Source organism: Pimephales promelas, chromosome 7, assembly GCF_988280905.1.
Source record: "Pimephales promelas chromosome 7, fPimPro1.hap1.1, whole genome shotgun sequence".
NCBI classification, from domain to species: Eukaryota; Metazoa; Chordata; class Actinopteri; order Cypriniformes; family Leuciscidae; genus Pimephales; species Pimephales promelas.
The window spans coordinates 19,612,290-19,632,203 of record NC_142775.1 but is presented as its reverse complement, the minus strand read 5'-3'; the positions used below and the strand labels follow the sequence as shown (position 1 = coordinate 19,632,203).

The 19,914-nt window shown below is 37.2% G+C and overlaps 1 protein-coding gene across 4 annotated transcripts in view; it reads right to left on the bottom strand.

Moving 5' to 3' along the window:
* The window catches only part of nalcn (sodium leak channel, non-selective), a 104,808-nt gene that overhangs the window by 69,989 nt on the left and 14,905 nt on the right, over nt 1-19,914 (bottom strand). For all 4 annotated transcript variants that reach the window (XM_089133182.1, XM_089133180.1, XM_039655491.2 and 1 more), the window contains 2 exons: nt 12,224-12,310; nt 1,848-1,979 (listed from right to left, as the gene is read on the bottom strand). In XM_089133182.1, the coding sequence (XP_088989308.1) occupies nt 1,848-1,979; nt 12,224-12,310 (219 nt within the window). The remainder of the gene's footprint in view (nt 1-1,847; nt 1,980-12,223; nt 12,311-19,914) is intronic.

Genomic DNA, 19,914 nt, shown 5'->3' with positions numbered 1-19,914 from the left:
AATGCTATCGACGGATGCTTCCCTCACAAGTCGGGGGTGATCATGGACATTTGGCAGGACCATCTACCTTTTAGCACATAACTGGCTAAAAGTGATGGCGGTATTACCGAGAATCTCAATACTTCCTGCCAGACTGAGAGGTCACCATGTGTTTGTCCTTCCGAACAACACACTGATGGTCTCGTATATCAGAGCAGATATCCTGTTGAGGCGGGGGCTGAGGCCCAGGGAATGGAGACTTCACCCCGAGGTAGTGGAGCTCCCTCCATAAGAAGACTAAATATGCATTGATATGAAAACTGTTCTCTGTCTGGTGCAGAGAACGCCTTCTGAATCTTGTTTTCTGCCCTGTTGGTACAGTACTTGATTTCTGTAATGAATGCTTCTTTGCTGGGTTATCTCTGAGGAGAGATCTTTAATTTCATCTTCTCTGTGGTACATGAGGCTGAGGCCTGCACATACTTATTTGCTCCTGGTGTAGTGATAGTATTTCCTCACCCCAGATGGGTTGTATTCCTAGGTCCCTACTAAGTCATTTGTGCAGCAGGCCTTCTGTCCTCCACCTTTAACACCCCAGATCAGGAATAACTTAATCTGTTATGCCCTGTTCGGGCTTTGGATACGTATGTCCACAGAGCTGCTCGGTGGCGTTTATCAGATAAATTATTTGTCTGCTTCGGGTCACCTAATATAAGTTGCCCTGCATCTAAACAGATGCTGGGCAAGTGGGTAGTTGAGGCTATCTCACTTGCTTATGAAGCAGCCGGGCAACCTTCACCTTTGGCTGTCCAGGTTCATTCTACGAGGAGTATGGCTGCCTCTATGGCATTATTCTTGGGAGTTTCCCTTCATGGCATTTGTGATGCGACAGGCTGGTCCTCACCACTTACATTTGCTAGATTTTATTTCTTGGATCTTGGCTCCACTCCAGGGTCTAGGGTGGTTGCTTCTTGTGTGTGCGCATTGACTTCACACAGAATAGGCATTTGTCATATGGTGTCGGTATAGGGTTGCCACTGCGTCTCGATGCAGGAATGTCTCAGGTTACGTATATAACTGGCTAACTGGTTCCCTGAGAGGGAATGAGATGCTGCATCTCCTTGCCATACTCCCTGCATGCCTGTGATCGACTTGCTTCGGCTTTTCAGAAGCTGACATGGTCTGTTTTCAGGGGTGCTTAATAGCTTCCTGGTCGATGACGTCACCCGTCTATGAAGTCTTGTTTTTCCTGATTATACACTTGCATTTACATTTGGACTGATTATACACTTGCTTCACGACGCAATCACGCAGGGCATTCCCACCGCGTCTTGACGCAGCGTCTCTTTCCCTCTCAGGGAACCAGGGTTACATACGTAACCTGAGACATTATTCAGTCAATCTCACAACAGATGACAGTGTAAAATTGTGTCTTTTAAAACTAATACACATTGCCAAGACAAAGAAAGCGCAGAACACCCACCCTGGAATGCAATAATATGACAAGAAATGTATAATTTTCAAATGTTCATTATCAAGTAGCATTTGACACTCCAATAAATATCTGTAAAAGATATGAAGACTTTCACAGTGGGATTCAAATTATGCAGCATTTGTAGCACCTAGCATAAAAAGTGATCAGGGTGTGACTAGTAACATCTGGGGCATCCATTTAAGGAATCAGATAAATACTCCCTAGTGAAAAATGTATTTATTTTTATTCCATATATTAAAATATTTAATAATTATAAAGAATAATTACTTTTTAAGTGCAATCTCATTGCTGTACACACATACACACACACAAAAAACATAAAAGAAAATAAGGTCCAGGGCCATTTCTAAGTACCGATTTTGACAGGTCTCACCTCAGCCAGGTAGAACTCGTCATTGGTAAGTTTATGGTCCTCGCCCTTGTGGTAATTGCTAGCAGCTACAATCACGTCAACGGCCACCATACTGAGGATGAACATGTGAAAAACTGAAGATCGCATCAGTTTCTGCAGAGATGAGAGAAAAGATCAGATTGGTGAAACAGAGAAAACACAGTGTTGTTATTAGCTTTGCCACATGCAAACAAAGTCCAAATGAGACTTTCATTCAGTGCAGTCAACTTTTTTGTCAGCTGTGTGAATTATTTAAACTGTGCACGACCTCCATTCCTAGAGCTGCCATGCTGAGCATTATGATTTCTGCCATTCATTTTTATATGTGTGGTCAATCTCCTCTCCCTTTTAATGTCTCTGGATGTACACTCACCTAAAGGATTATTAGGAATTATTAGGAATTTCTCATTAATGTAATCTTCTAATCAACCAATCACATGGCAGTTGCTTCAATGCATTTAGGGGTGTGGTCCTGGTCAAGACAATCTCCTGAACTCCAAACTGAATGTCAGAATGGGAAAGAAAGGTGATTTAAGCAATTTTGAGTGTGGCATGGTTGTTGGTGCCAGACGGGCCAGTCTGGGTATTTCACAATCTGCTCAGTAGATGTTGCTCATCGCAAATCACATCACCGGCCTTGGGCCGTTCTCCCGGACATTTTGGGTGATCTTGAAACATATTTTCGGGCAGGCTCATCATGGAGACTCACTAGTAGCCTAGACTTGTTGCTTAACTACTGTGCTCTGTTACCGGTAGGCGTGGCCTCCTAGGGCAGCGAAGCAAGTGCATTCTGGGAGTTGTTGTCTTTCATCCACATAAGCCAAAAATACATTTTCTGGTTTTTCTCAGTCTAGAAAGCTCCAAATTCAAAAATAATTTCACATTTCTTCTACATAAATGACCCATTTTAAATACACATTCATCTTTCCAGAGGTGAAGTATTCCTTTAAGGCAGTTCTGAAAGCATAAGCGGGTCAATCACAGTATTAGTATGGTGTTCCTAATAATCCTTTAGGTGAGTGTATATCCTCCATTATGAACAAGCAGGCTGACCACACTGAGTGTAGTTGCTGGAAGAACATTATTTTCCACTTGATTCTCCACTTTTGTATGATTGAAGCTTTTAATCACAGTAGTAAGGACTGAGCCAAAAATGGACCCTTCGTCCCTGAGCCCTCAGGAGGCCAAATTAACCCATCTCAGGCCCATTACAGACCCAGGAACATGAGGCAGGAAAAATAACTTTAATCGTGCAACACTGGATGAATTATAATGTAGGTATTTGATATGACAAAGAACCTCATTAAATCCAAATTGCATTATAAAGAAGCTTTCTTACCAAAAATCATGATATCTGGAATACTGTAATTGCATTTTTTCTCTCATTTTAAAGATTAAATTAAATCATATTACTAATGGTAAGCACTGAAAGGTTTCCAAAACCTGTTTCCTCTAGATCCGACACAGCCAAGTTTCTTCCAGTGAAACACTGACTAATAATAAGACATAATCATACATTTGTACAATAGTAATACATTTGTCTGGAAGCCAGCATTCTAGATAAACAGTTGTCAGTGGAGCTGATATCATTCGTCTCGGAGTACAACCTACAACAAATAAGCAAGCAAACAGAATATGAAAATAACTCCCTGACAAAATGAGAATGTGTTTATTAATATATATTTTTACATCTACCTAGCATGATTTTATTAGAAACAGCTTTGCTACAATACATTTCTATTATTGCCAACACACTGATATTTTCTCAAATCACCCTATCACTAAAAAGTGAATAAAACCAAGTGAAATTTGTATAATAACCTGCACTTTTTATTAAGGCGAGTAAAATATGTATTGCCTATTGAGTTGTCTGCTGTTTAGCAAGTTATATTTGTATTATCAGATGGGTCCACACCCGCTTTATACCCATGTTTTTTTTTTCCTCTATAATTTAAAATAAAAACAAAACCCAATCAATTACTGTGCAGAAAACAAGGACAAGTTCAAACAAGGTTGTGTGATGACATGCTTCAACTACGTAAATAAATAAATACGTATTATTGTGGAATTCCTGAAAAAACTACGCTACCCATAATCCTGAAGGATATCCATCAACCAGAGAAGTAACTGTTACCATGGAAACAGGAATCATGGGAATAGTGCTCAACAGTGACCACCCACTCCCATGAAGCATTGGAAATGATGTAACTGAGTATAGTCTCTTTGCACTCTGAAACATCCTATATTTATATACATCTAAATAGTTTGCAATACATATAAAATATACAGTAATATGACTGTAGAGGAAGAGTAGTAATAGTAGTGGAAGACACAGGGCAGGATGGAGTTTAGGGAGACCTGTTTGGAAGATATATATATATATATATATATATATATATATATATATATATATATCAACCCGGTCTCACCCCAAGACGTCATATAACTGACATTTTGGGACGTCTTTTGACCATACGTCAATATTCGCCTTTTTAGGGCCCCCTTAAACGTCGGTAGATGAGGTTATGGGATCCTAACTCTACCCCATACCTAAACCTAACCCTAAACCTAACCCGTCACCTAACTGACGTTAAAGGTAAAGCGTCAGTTGTATGACGGCCCGGGATCGCCATCTACCGACGTTTAAGGGGGCCCTAAAAAGGCTGATATTGACGTATGGTCAAAATACGTCCCAAAACGTCAGTTATATGACTTTTTGGGATGAGACTGTGTTATATATATATATATATATATATATATATATATATATTTCAATTATGTTTGATGCCCCTAATGGCACAAAAAGTGCATGCTGCACCTTTAACTCCAATTCATTAGCATACAGAGGAAATATGCTACTTGACTAATGAGAGGACCAATTTCTCTTTCATTGTAGTATCAAGACTTGTACAGTATAAGCAATCACAGCTTGGGTGCATTTATGTGTTATAAAACAATGAGAAGACACACCAAAGAGGTGTAGATAAAATGCAACGTGCAGTCGGCAGTCCAAATACATGAATACAGCTTGTGGGTGGGTGGAAAATCTCAAACTGGAAAATAATCTGGAGAAAGAGGAAATGGAAACAAAAGGGAAAAAATGAGGAAGAGGAGAGAGAAAAAGAGAACAGAGAAAGGACCTTTTGGAAGACCAACAGAAAGAATCCCAAATCTTTTGGAGCAGCCAAAATAGTCAATACTAATTATGTAAAAGCAATTAAACATTCTTTAATAAAGTTAGTGTAACTTTAATAACCCTCTTTATTATTCTTTAATAGAGATTGAGCAGAACCAGTCTACAACAGCATTAATCTGATATATCTGATACATCTAATAAAAGTAAAATGTAGTAATATTGTATTACATTATATACAGCTAAAGCAGAATATCTCCTTGTTCCAAAATCAGTTTTTTTGGCTTCCTTACAGACCACGTTTTTCACACTAGTCAACTAGTCAAATCGCTGAAAGCAAAAGAGAGTAAGAAGAAAGTAAATAGGAAATGATCTACTAAGTAGAGAGGTGAAAGACTGAAAGATTCTGTGTCAGGGTTCATGGGCAGATACAAAAAAAAATAGACATTCTCCCTCCGGGTTTGACAGCCAGACGGCCACATGTGGAACAATGTGGCCCCATGCCACATACAATCTTCAAAATAAAGCTTGCCTTTGGAAGGACAATGTGAAAAAGGGCATACAAGAAGAGATTATCTGAGAACAGATTTTCTCATGTGTCCAGAGGCTGTTCATCTGCCCAGAGATATATATATATATATATATATATATATATATATATATATGGACAACGGTTCCTTAGACTTGACTATGCTGTAAATAGAACATAACATTTTTTTTTTTTTTTTTTTTTTTTTGTATTTGGCAATAAAACCATCCCTAAACATGCTAGGGCTCTGTTTGGATTGCAGCAAAGTCATTTAAAACATCCAATGCTTGAACACTATTAAATTCTCATTATACCATATCCCAACAACCAGCAACATGAAACCCAGAAAAATGTATGTAATGTAATGTTATGTAATATAAAATGTTATGTAATAGGGCTGGGCAATATGCCTGAAAACAGTATCACGATATAAGCGTTTCATATTGGTCGATATCGATAATTATTGATATTTTTCATGCCATTTTTCATGACATATTTAAAATAAGGACCAATAGAAAAATAAATTACATTTAAACATTTTTATTTTAAACCTAAAAGGATTATTTCACCTCAAAATGAAAATTTCCTAATCATTTACTCATCCCAATGTAATATCCATATTTGTCTTTCTTCAGTGGAAAATAAATGATTTTTTTTTTTTTTGAGGAAACAATAGCAACTAACTGAGTTGAAGTTAAAGTTGAAGTCCATCAAATGAAGATAAAATCCTGAAATGTTTTCCTCAAAAAACTGTATTTTCCACTGAAGAAAGAAAGACATAGATATCTTGTATGGCATTGGGTTGATTAAAAAATAACCCAGAATATCCCTTATACCAATTCAAACTATACACACCTTCAAGATGCAAATGAATTTAAAATGATCTGTCAAATCTGTAAATGGAAAGTCTGTAGTCATACAGGACTTGTAGAGCTCAAAATATATCTAAAAGAATATCTCGAGGGAGAAAGGTGAAAGGACAGTCTGCTGGTCTGGGATCACAGCTCAGAATTCAACGAGAAGCCTCCATGACCAATATGGGACATGACAATGCAGTCTGACATTTTCAGCTTCTCGATGTTGGTTTTCCCTCGGGTGTTGCGGCTGAAGGGGGACTAACAGGTGATTTTCTCAGGGCCCTTGACTACACCTAAAAATGTTCCTAGCATTCTGAGGGTTTGAAAGCAAGCTTGTGCAATTCATCCATTATCTACTTCAAGACATGTCTGTGATGTGATGCCTATTTCTCTTGTATGGAACAGCACTGTCAATGCACTGAAGGTGTGGTGGCCTACTTCTTCTGATGTTGCTGGTGCCACATGAATACCTAGCCGAGCTGTCGCAATCAAATAAAAAGCAACCTTTGTAAGGGCAGGATGCATCTCTCTCCTTCTCTCCATTTCATTGCATTTGATGCAGCCCAATTTGTATGTTCCAAATCTTCCTCCAAACAGACATTCAGAGCATCTTGTTACTGCTCCTCCATGTATGTTTGAATCTTCTGGCTTCACACCTGCCAGCTGACACACAATTAGTGTTCTTTACAGTAAGGTGCCTGTCGTGCTCCATCAGTTATGTGCCAAAATCAAAGACAGCAACAACTCAAAGGGTAGAACATTTCCTTATCATTCAGCGCACGTCAGCAGCATTTGACCAAACATTTACTGATTCCTAAAGGAATCATTGCCCCCAAAATTGTCATTTTTACTCACCAACGTCATTCTACATCCATATGACTTTATTTTTTCTTTGAAGCACATAAGAAAGTCTCAAGACTTTGCTACACTCTTTTACATGCCATTACAATAAATGGGGACTATACTGAAATAAAATAAAATCTTTTTACAGGTTTTCCTTTATGAAGTTTGAACGCATTTGTTGTCATTGCATGACGAAACAACTTGTGCATGTCTTTAGAATTTAATTTGCACCACTTTTATTTTGCTCTTTTGCGTACATTTCCATGGAATAAAAATAAGCAGTATTAACACTCTGCTAAACGTATCCTTATATGTTTCAAAGAGGGGGACAACATGCAGATTCTGAACTATGCAAAGTTGAGTAAATAATGATAACATTTATTTTTTGAGGTAAACTATCCATTTAAGCCTAAATTAATTTAAAGCAAAAACTCCAGCTTCTATTTATTCCAATTAAATGAAAGAGGTGAACAAAGAACAGGAAGATGAAGTAGATGCAGCTTATTCTTTAAAAAATATATTTTCTTTCAGGACAACTACACACAGACTGTTTGAGAGTTCTGTCTGTCAACAAGCATCAGCAAGGACCAATGAAGCATCTTATAGTACTGTACATCTAACACACCAAATTTAAGTCATCAGCAAACTGAGTGCACCAAATGCACTTTTTGTGAACTTCATAGGCATTCCCCACCACTTTTGCTCCATTGTTTAATTAGAAAACAAGAACAAAAATAGCTGATAGGAGACCTGCAGTGTTCAAATCCCACTGCTTATCAAAGTTATTACTGCAGTGAGGTGATTCATGCTCTGTCTGGGACCTGCTAGTTAATTAAAGCTGACTGTCCTCTAGAATTCTCCAGCCACCATTAAATACCAGGTTAGGGATGCAGACGGGCTGGGTCGGGAGTGTAGCGGTTGCGGTTGTTGATTAGGCACACTGATGGCTGGAAGAAATCCCTTGGGAGAAATAATTGTTGTAAGGTCAGAGTTGGAGTAATGGAGTATTTCCTTTATATAAATAATCTTGGTGTGGGAGTGGGGCCTCAATTGGCAGCACCTTCAGTTTAACAGCGTTATCAATCATGACGTCCAGGGTTTACAACACAGATACTGAACGATCAGGGAACTGCTCTTCATTCAACTGTATTGTAATTCTAAATGACTAACCAACTGTGTTGAGCTTTATCTAAGTTTAGCAACACAAGCAACAACACATTATCTTATGAACATGGTCCCAAGACCATGTCCAAGACCAGACTCACAGTCTGAAACAAAAATATATATATATAAAATCTGTAGAGAAAAAAAAAAAAGCAGACTCAACTGTGTTCAATTTTAATGCTATTAAAGTAAAATTGCAAATACACTATTGTAAAGGTCAGGTTTTAAACTGTGAATGAAACATTTATTATTTTTGAGAGATTTTTGAGAGATATTTTTATATCTAGAGTCTGAATTGAAACTGATGAAAATGATTTATATAAGACTCTAAGACAAGAAATCTTTTATTTGAGGAACTTTCTTAAAATATCCATTAGAATAGCTGTCAGGCAATTATAACATAGGTTAACCGTTAATGCAAAGGCCTAATTAACATCAAGGTGGCCTTTAGAGAAGAGATCAAACAGACCTCATTAACCCTAACCATATAATAAAACACAACCAAATACAGAATAACCACTGCTTCCAAGAAGAAGCTAGTGTCTGCCCACAACAGAAACATGCAAATGTTAGTCTATGCTGAGTTATGACATCAAGACTGATTGCACATACTGTACAATGTAAAAACTAAACTTCATGTACGTATCTATTTGTCTTACTGTCTGGTAGACTGCATGGTCTTATAACCTAAACTTCAAGCTTTTAAAACCACTTCAAACATACATCTTCACACTTGTATTTCTATTTTCTTTTAAATCTATTTCAAACTTTCTGCTAAGGTGTTCTCAAGCTAACAATGGTAGTTGTGTAGTTATCACTACTATGATATACCACCCTAAAATACAAAATAAAATGCACTGTGACTGTAAATAATTACAGTATGTCATTGAGTACATAAAAAATATTACTGTTATTTACAATTATGAGCACAGATTTTACACTAAAAATGTGTCTAACTGCTTCAGATTTTATTCAGATTCAATCTATCATAGGCGGATTTGAGCGATTTATTAAAATGAACTGCTCAAAGTGATTTGCTGTATCATTTTTTTTTTCCTCTGATACATTTCGAGAGAAGCCAGTGGAAATCCGATGATTTTCCAAGTTGGACCTTACACATGTCTTCAGAACAAGCTTGATACAGAGTAAGTGTGACATTTTATATTGTGAAAGTGATTAGCAAGTTTTTAGTTCGTAATAAAGGTAAGCCTTTTATAGTCTTGTGTTAACTAATAAGATTTGTAAAGCACACAATTACATGTTTGTTAGTCACAGTGTAAATATTTTTACATACATTAAATTCATAAGTAAAAATGTCCTTATAAAAGCTTTTTTTCAGAATTATATTATCCATTTCGAGTCAGAGTGTTTTGCACATAAGTGATTCGCTGTTTGTAGTTTCAATCAAGGTGATTAGCTGCTGGGTCACCATCTGGCCCAAACCGGATTTTTTACCTCAATCACTTTGAACATCAGTTGCAGAGCGCCAAATAACGTTAGGTACGTTTTCACCAGAATTTTTAAATTAAAACAAATACCTGTAAAATTGAATGGTTGATATAAATAACAAATAATATACTGTGGTTTGAAATTTCACACGGTTTTCCATTATTAACGTTAATAATCAGAGTTTGGATCTTGCTTTTTACTGTCTATGGATCTTGCCGGCCTCGCATCATTTCATTTTGTTCATGTTTTAAGAAATCTTGAAATTAATAGGATGAATTACACACGATGGTGTCACGAATGTAAGATTATTGAGTGTATTTCTGCACATGGAGGATTCGCTCATGTTCTCACTTCATGTTGACTCACTGGCCCAGTCAAACCGGATTTTTTACCTCAGTAACTTCATCTCAGTTGGAGAGCGCCAGATGCAGGTAAGTTCTCTTACGAGAGGTTCTCTTGCTTCGACCAATCAGAAGCTGACACTGCTTTGTTCTGGCGTCCCTTTATAGCTTCCGCTCACCATCACATGCGACGTCACGGCTGACATCATGACGCAACACCAATCAAAATTGGACTAGTTCCATACAGGCTTCAGACGCGTCACACTGAGTGCGTTCCCCAATGTGTCGATTTCCGACGAGCTTTTCATAACCCGAGACATTATGTTTGTGATTAAGTTAATAAAACTTGTGCACAATACGTATTTGTTTCTGATTCTCTGCTTGCAACAAAGTTTATTTTACGATTTAGATTTTGACTACAGGCTCTTGGTAGTACTGTAAAGTAAGAAAGATTCCCAGCCCTGGAATTGAACATTTCTTAGAATCAGGCTAATAAACAATTAAAACAGGTGGATTGATTGTAATATTAATTTTATTACTACATTAAGTTAATTTTATTAACTAATCCAAATATGAATAATCAATCATAACTTGTTATGATTATTAATATTTATTTAGAGCTAATTTTCTACATCATGAAAATAGTAATGTAATGGTCCAAAAATGTTGATTCATTTTGTTAATTTTGTCTTATTTTGGAGTGAACATCACATGATTTTTTTTGTGAGATTCACTCAGTAATCTGTTCAAAACTGAAGTGCCCTTTAAGGCAAACCATTTTACTTTTCTATATATCTTTTAGCTGAATATACCCCGACCAACCTTTTTTATTACAGCATCATTTTACTTCAAGTAGCAAGAGGTAAAAATCAGTTTCCTTTCATTTCTGTCAAGGATAGAGTTCAATAACAGTTCACAATATTGAACTGAAAGCCATTGTGATTGAAGTCTATATGATGAACTACACCTCCACCTCCAGTACTTGCTGAGTTCTCTCTCTTTCGTTCAACCCATCCTACCCCCTGTAAACTTCGCCCCTCTCTGAGGAAATACAAAAGCCTTCCTTTACCTGATGGGATCACACATGGCCCCAGAAATGTCATTAAATGCCAGTGTTTGGTCTTGTTTCTTTGTTGTTGTTTTTTGCACTGAATATTTTCAAATGCTCCCTACCATGGGAACAATTGAAAAGCCATGTGAGACGCAAACCTTTCACCAGGATTAGACTGTTGAATCTTAACCCAAAAAGTGTGATTATGATGCATTAAAATGTATTTTTGCATATTAAATTCTATGTGACTCTGCTGAAAGCCTATTTTAACTATTCATTCTCTCCCTCTGTGTAGGCAGATGTAAAAGTCAGGACTGTTTTTTTAAAGGCAAGTGCCATTAGACTCTCTCCAGATGCTGCCTTTTTTGTTATTATTGTATTATTAACCATCAAAAGCCCACACTATTCTATTACCATTCAAACCCAATTCACAATTTCTCTGCAGTGCTACATTAATAAGCCATTTAACTTTTTGTCCATTAAAGTCAAACAAAAAAGGGTATTAGCAGTCCTTTTTTTTTCTTTTGAAAAACATGTACTGATAAATCCAGCAGAATCGGGAACATGGTAAATTGAAAGTAAATGTGTTAAGTATTGATTTCATGTTGACTTCAAAACTAATATTCACTGATTTAAAATAAAATAGGATAAGTGAAAAAAATTGTGGGCTTATGCAAAGATATTTATATTATCTGAGTGTGTGGGTATGTGAGTTATGTAGAAAGCATACTGATGTACATATTGTGCTAAATTGGGCTCACAAAAGGGGAAGACAAACTTTGCTGTGTTCATTCCACGGTCTATTCATTCTCTGTCAAATTCATACCAGCTAGTTTGAGCGAAATCTAAATGTGGCTATTGCGTTCAGGCCGCCTGCAGCACATTTCTTGCACTCCCACACAGCAGTGTGGCATTAAATGTGGCAGTCAGGCAATACTGAGGGTGTACTGACGGTCGGGGCGTCAGTGCCATTAAATCGCATGTCTAGTACCTGGAGGCAAGCAGGCGCCTGGCCATGTGGTTTATTCACGTCCACCGCCACGAGCTGCCATCCTCCAGACGCGTCCTCGTGAAACATCTGCCACAAGGAGGTGAGATGGAGAGAGAGGGGAAAGAATGAAGGAGAAAGGGAGGACCAATTGTTAACAAGTGTGAATGACTGGTGGTTTGTCAGTTAACATGCAAAGTTAAATAACACAGACATTGGGGGGAGGGGGGCTAAGCAAAACAGTTGGCTACAAAGACAATTGGCAATCTCAAAAAAAATTGGCAATTATATTATAATTCTTCACCAACTTCATAATCATTTTATAAACACAGGCAAGGTCACAAGAAATTGACTTCATGATACAGCGAGCATCCATTCACATTTCAGAATCTAAATGCACCATGACTTCACTATGACAGATTCGAGGAGACAGCGGCGGAGACAGCAGGGACTAGAGTAGGGAGGCGATGCTACAGCAGGCACCTTGAATCTGGCAAACAACAGAGGCTACTCATATCCATATGTACACAGCCTAGAACTATCAAACGGCTCTATGCTCGAAGCCTTTTTATCATCTGCCTAGTGAAAATCGAAATAAACTGGATTGTTTAGAAAACTAACAGCCCACCACTGTTTAACATTATTAATTTCCATGACACAAAAAGTGTGGGATGCTTGTCTATGTGCCACATTAAATGTTGCCGTACATTTTACGACTATATATTGAGCTTCAGACACTTTGTGCCCACTGTTTGCATTCCCACCCTAAGCACAAGAGTGAAAATCTGCCAATGGCTGTTCCTAATGTGCACTGCTGCTGTTCCACTTATGTCTGTCTTTTATCAGTTCGGAAGAATAGATAACCAATTAAACCCATGAGAAATGACAGTCATTAAGCTCACAATGCCCCCTCGGCTCTGACAGATTAAAAAGGTTACTACATAAATAGATATTTAAAAAGTTTCCCCTCATAGTCTTGTAATTATAACTTTGCAATTCATGTGGTAATCTTCTTAAGGGACCTTATTGTATTATATTACTTTTTATAAGACAGTCAAAAAAGGGATGGTGCAAATCTTGCCAAAAGAGTATCATCAGGCCCCAGGAGAACCTTATTCGTTTTATTTCTTTCAGATTAAAGGCATCATTCCGAGTTGTATTGTCTGACACTCAATAAACCAAGGTTTTCTGTAACTTAAGAGATTTTTCTTCAATAAGACAATTCAGCTTAATTAAAATTGAGACATAGAAATGCTATTTGTTTTCATAGTCACAACAATTAAATTTGTTAACTCAGGGTCATTTTTTTTAATTCTGATAAGTCGGGGGTTAGCGTTTTCACACTTTACATTTACAAACCCTGGGTTATCATTCTAATTTGCATATTTATGAGGTCACACTACTTTCTTATTACAAATGGATAAAAAAGACAACGTTAATTAACTTTCAAAACAATAACAGACTTAAAGGGTTAGTTCACCCAAAAATGAAAATTAAGTCATTAATTACTCACCCCCATGCTGTACCAACCCCGTAAGACCTTCGTTCGTCTTCGGAACACAAATGAAGATATTTTTGATTAAATTTGAGAGCTGTATAACTACCACATTGGCTCCTAAAGGACTGCCTCTTGACGGCCCAGAAAGTCAATGAAGAAAATGTTTAAATATCCCAAGTGACTACCGTGGCTCAACTATATGTTTATCAAGCGACGCGAATACTTTTTGTGCGAAAAAACAAACAAAAATAACGAGTTTATTCGACTATTTCTTTTCTTCCTTGTAGGCCAGAACGAGACTTCCTTAGATTTCCACGACGCATGCGCGAGATTTGCGATCTGCTCACACCAGCTTACACTACTTCAGATCGCAATTCTCGCGCATGCGTCGTGGAAATCTAAGGAAGTCTCGTTCTGGCCTACAAGGAAGAAAAGAAATAGTCGAATAAACTCGTTATTTTTGTTTGTTTTTTCGCACAAAAAGTATTCGCGTCACTTTCTGGGCCGTCAAGAGGCAGTCCTTTAGGAGCCAATGTGGTAGTTATACAGCTCTCAAATTTAATCAAAAATATCTTCATTTGTGTTCCGAAGACGAACGAAGGTCTTACGGGGTTGGTACAGCATGGGGGTGAGTAATTAATGACTTAATTTTCATTTTTGGGTGAACTAACCCTTTAATAAGCTGATGCTTCTTGCCCAATATTTCATGACTGAAAATAGCCAACCAAGATTCCCACACACATTCCTAAGCTATTGTGCAAAACTATTCCTAATATCTCTCAAAAATCTCTTCCTAAGCTATTTCTATTTACCTGTGATGTTTTAGCCACACAAAATAGCCTTACCTAGAGCAAGAGCAAAAGACTATACCATTTTCGTTGCAGACATTAAAGATAAGGAATTGATTCTAAAAGTTTCGTAAATGGAAATGGACAATTCAACTTTGTGTCCCTAAGAATGAGATTTGCCTTATTGCTTTTAGAAGGCTTTACTGCAGATTGCAACAGAACTGTATTCCATTTTTAAACCTGCGGCCATCCTTTTCTCATTTCTTAATTATTTATTTCATTGTAGTATGGTATTCTTTGCTATAGTAGAGTATTGTGAAATCTGTCAAGAACATGTACAGTTCACTACCATTTAAAAGTTTAGGGTCTTGAAGATTTTGTTTTTCAGCATTAAATTGATTGTAAATATTGACAGTGAAGACTTTTACATACAAAAAAATATCAATTTGTACATCATAACATTATTTAGATTCTGGAGAAAAAAACAAACAAATCCAGAAAAGTTGGGACATGTTGTAAATTGCAATAAATAAAGAGTCTGTGATGATTTGTTCATTCTTTTTAATCTTTATTTAACTGACAAAAGTACAAAGAAAAGATTTTCAATTTTTTAACTGTCCAAGCTAGTTTTGGCAGGAGCTTTAATTCAGCCATTTTTTGATTATGCTTGTGGTGCATGGTACAATGGTCTCACAGTAAACCTGAAACATAGACTTCAGACGTCTCAAAATAAATTAATAAGGCTAATTTTAGACCTCCCCATTAGAACTCATCTGGAATCTTCCCACTTTGAAAGGGTGGGATGGTTAAAAGTTGAGGATCGGGTGTCTCAGATGCAGCTGGGTATGGTACAAAAAATTGTTTATGGAGATGTTCCTAAATATTTTAGAAATTATTTTAATAGAGTAGACGAAGTTCACAGGTACTCCACTAGGGGTAGCTCAACTGATTTTGTTCCCCCCAGATTTAAACAAGGTCTGAAATTATGGTTTAGGGGCCAAATGTAGTTTTTATAATACTAAGTTTATTTATTTATTTATTTATTTATTTATTTATTATTTTTTGTATAATATGTATGAATTTGGTTTATGTATGTGAATGATTGATGTGTGATGTGTTGCCACTTGACTTCTTCTGCTGCCTTTATAAGGGACCACAATGGAAATAAGTCTTCGGCTTTATTGTGTTATCTCTGACTACTTTTGTATTTGTTTTTAATGTATGCAACAGTTTCTTACTGTTCTTCATATTTTTATATTTAAGTGGTCAAATAAATCTAATCTAATCTAAATCTAACTTTCGTGTATTTTGGAAAAAAAAATGTTTCAAAAAAAGTTGGGACAGAGGCCAAATAAAAGTGAAAAGCTAATAGAATATCCAAGTTAAACTCTTTTAAAACAGTCCACAATCAGTAGGTGAATTGGTAATAGGTGAGGGTATCGTGATTGAGTTTAGAAGGAGCATCTCAGTCTTTGCAAGCAATAATGGGCCATTGCTCATCATCACTTTGTGCCAAATAGCATGAGAGAATTGTTAAACAATTCAAAAATCACATTTCTAAATGCAAGATTGCAAAAAGAACCTTCTACCATACATAATATTGTGAACAATTCAGGGAATCTTAGCATATGCAGGGCAGGGCAGGAAACCTCAGTTGAATGTGCATGACCTTTGAGCCTTTAGAGTCATGCTACTATTTACTCATATTAAATACAGCCATATGGGCTTGGGTTCTTTGGAAAAGAACTTGACAAAGCTATTGCATCAAGAAATGCCACAAGAAATTGCCACTTGTCTGTTACACAGGTATAAAAGTAAACATCTGCCATGGTATGGGATGCAACAGTGCACTTGTGTGAAGTTCCCACTGATGTGGAGGCATATACCTGTATTGGTATTGTATAGACTAGAGACATCTGTCTAGTCTGTGTCTTACTGAAAATGTATGGCACATCATGAAAATAAGAATCAGACAATGATGACCACAGATTGTTGAGCTGCTTGTATCAGGCAAGAATGGACAAAAATTACAAAAACATTTGTAAATATTTGCATTAAGCTATGTATCTTTAGAAACCCAGTTATATTATTTAATGGTCATGGTCTATTCCCTTATTTTCCCCTGAGATTAGAGAAATAAGGATTTAAGTGTTTTACTTTTACTGCTTACTATGACGTGAAAATCGTAATTTTGTGTCATTATAAGCAGGAAGTCCCATTTCATTGAAAAGTGTAGAGACTACAAACATTAGCTCCTCATTATTGATACTGAAATCAATATCAGCCATCTTGTTTGGAAGCTAAGCTAACAAGCGCTGTGGAGATAAGTTATGACAATGACAGAAGAAACTAAACATGATATGGAAGAAGAGGATTTTTAAATTCTGATGCTCGAATCCGATGTTCGTGGCTATCTTTACGAGCCACAGTAGTGAAGAGCAGCTGAGGCTGATAGAGGAACAGGAGGCGGCTGCCTGTCGCGGTCGAGGAGCCCGGACTGGCTCGAGTTGGGCGGAGAATTTCAACGATGGCAATTTCTCCTGGACGAAATCTCTGAATCAGACGAGCACTGATGTAAACCATCCTAGTTTCGACTGACTGAACATCCAGGTATCATGCAGTAATTCACCATATATAAATAAATAAAAACGAGGAGTAATCCACTAATGAGTTTGCCAATGTAACGTTAACAGGCGTCATTGTTGTGTGAAGGAGGAGGCAGGAACCGGCGAACATTTAAATATTTTGATAGTAAAATTAACAAATACTAGGGATGTAACAATTCACTCAACTCACGATGCGATACGATTCACGATGCCGGTTTCACGATACGATGTTCTCATGATTTTTTGAACAAATCAAATTTAAGACAAATTATAAAGTGTCTCTTTTATTATTTCTCAGACATTTGTCAAATAATAACTGCATTGAAAAAAAAATCCTTTCAAGGTTGTTTCATCTGTTTCTGTCTGTCTGGTCAAGAGGCTGGACACTGGTACCTTCGCACACTAGGTAAAGGACTGTAAAATTAGTACCACATTGACAGGCGTTTTACATTGTAATAAAGGAAAGATTTTAATTTTGTCATAATTTGCATCATTAAACTAGAAAGAGTTAAAAAAACAGAACACATTTAGTAAAATATGCCACAACCATCAACAAATTATTTAAAAAATAAATAAATGCATACATTTAGAGAAAGAGTAAAATAAATACAACACATGGTTGCCATGGAAACACTGACCCATCTTGTTTATCACGATTCGTTTAACATTTCAACCGACTTGAATGGTCACACATTATTATCGATTTCCAACCGGTTGTGAGTGAATCGTTACATCCCTAACAAATACAAAACAAAAGTATAAGCCAGCAGCCCCTCATTGACGACTGCTGTAACGTTGCATACAACAGAAACAAAACACAACATAAAATCAGGCCTGTTTTTCTCTCTTGATCTGCCGTCTTTGCTCCTCCTTTAAGGCCCTTTCACACCGGATGCGTAACGGAAAAGCGAAACGAAAAAGCGAATAGTTCGCGTGAGAATATTTCGCGTCAAAACCATTCACATCAGCCGCGACGCGAATTTGCGACGTTCAGAACTTCAACATTCCAAAACATTCGCGCCGATGAAAGCAGACCTGATTTTCATCAGAAAACGTAGGCTAGCCTACTCTATACTTATTATTATAGCCTATAGGTGAATAAATATAGATTTTATATTAGATGTCTTTTTGAAGTGATGTTAACATGATGCTTTAATAGGCTTAATAAAATAAAAAAAATCCCAATCTCTAAATAGCACATTTTCAAATAAGCACATAAGTCCATTAGGAAAGATAAAGATGAATGCGTTCTTACCGGATTCGATCAGTGCATTTTGAATTTATATTGTTTGTCTGATGATCTGGCAGCTTCGACTGGACCTTCTTTTTAATTATGTGCATGTCAGTAACTCGCAGTAACTACTGGCAGGTGGAGCTCACTTTCACCAGTTCACTTTAGGTCCACAGTTGCCTGGTTCCTTGTCCACGCAGCATTCATCAGAGCACTCTCTCCACGAAGAGTTTGTTTGTTTGTGATGGCTCCATTAACGTCTGTGCTGTGCATTTTCTATGTTTTCTTATTACATTTTTTTAAATTGTAGAATTGTTATTTAAAGGACGATTAAATAAAACGATGCAGACAAAAAAAATGCGGTACAGTGCTATGACTTGCGGGACGTGGCACATAGCTTCTTCATCACTATCATTATCATCCAGTGAAGACAAGCTTTTTATTTTATTTAAAAGCAGAAAAGAAGGTTTGGGGCACCCACTACCGGAGCTAGAAACATATGGCAGAAGGTGAGCTGTCCCATTCATCAGGGGCTACGTTTACATGCAATCAAATAAACACTTTTAGTAAACGTATTGAAGGCTCAAATGGACTGAAAAGCCTTGTAAACACCCGGTTGGGCTCGATACGAACGAACGAGCACAACGTCCCACCAGTCCTTGTTTCAGATATTCATTCACAGACTCGACACACAAGCAATCAGAAGGTCCGTCCGTCATTGCTGCGGTCACGTCACCTTTGTTTCCCTGTATATGATTGGCTGAAGCCTTTTCTTTCGCCTCAAAAATCGACATCGAAGCGAAAAAAATAAAAGTCGTTTTTTCGCCGCAGCAGATTCGCGTTCGGTGTGGAAGCACTCATTACACAAACAGCTGATCAAAAAATAAAACCATCGCGCGAATTATTCGCGCGTCAAAATCGCGTTCAGTGTGAAAGGGCCTTTATGCGTCTGCTCCTCCATGAGAGATGCGGGACCGTTTTGTTTCACAGGTGTCGTTCATTATCACTCCTGCCTCGCGCCATCCTCTTATATCCCTCGCCCTCGTCCTGCACGCCACAGCCAACTAACTAGTCATTTTATGTGAAATGAATTTCAAACTCTAGTGGCAGCTAAAGTTAGCCTTGTAGACGAAAGAGTGATTTCTCTGAGGTTTTTGTGCTGTTCTGGATTAATGGGTGTGGCTTGCAGAGCCGTGCAATGTGGTGCATTGTGGGAGTTGTTGTCTTACATCCAAATGCGCTCTTCAGTTATTTTCTGTCTTTTCTCAGTCAAGAGGGCATCAAATTCAAAAATTATTTTACATTTCGACTACATATATGATCCACTTTCAATAAAGATTAATGTTCAAATGTGTGAAATGCTCCTTTAAAGAGAATTAACAAATCATAGATTCTTGATTTTATTGGATTTTACAAAATGTCACCACTTTTCTGGATTTGAGGTTGTATAAGACTTGACAATTTTCATTCATGTATTCCAGTAACAAGATTTGTTTTGGATTTTAGAAATGAGAATTTCAAAAGTCCTTGGTTTTCTTCATGATTTGTTATTTTTGTTTGTTTCATTTTGA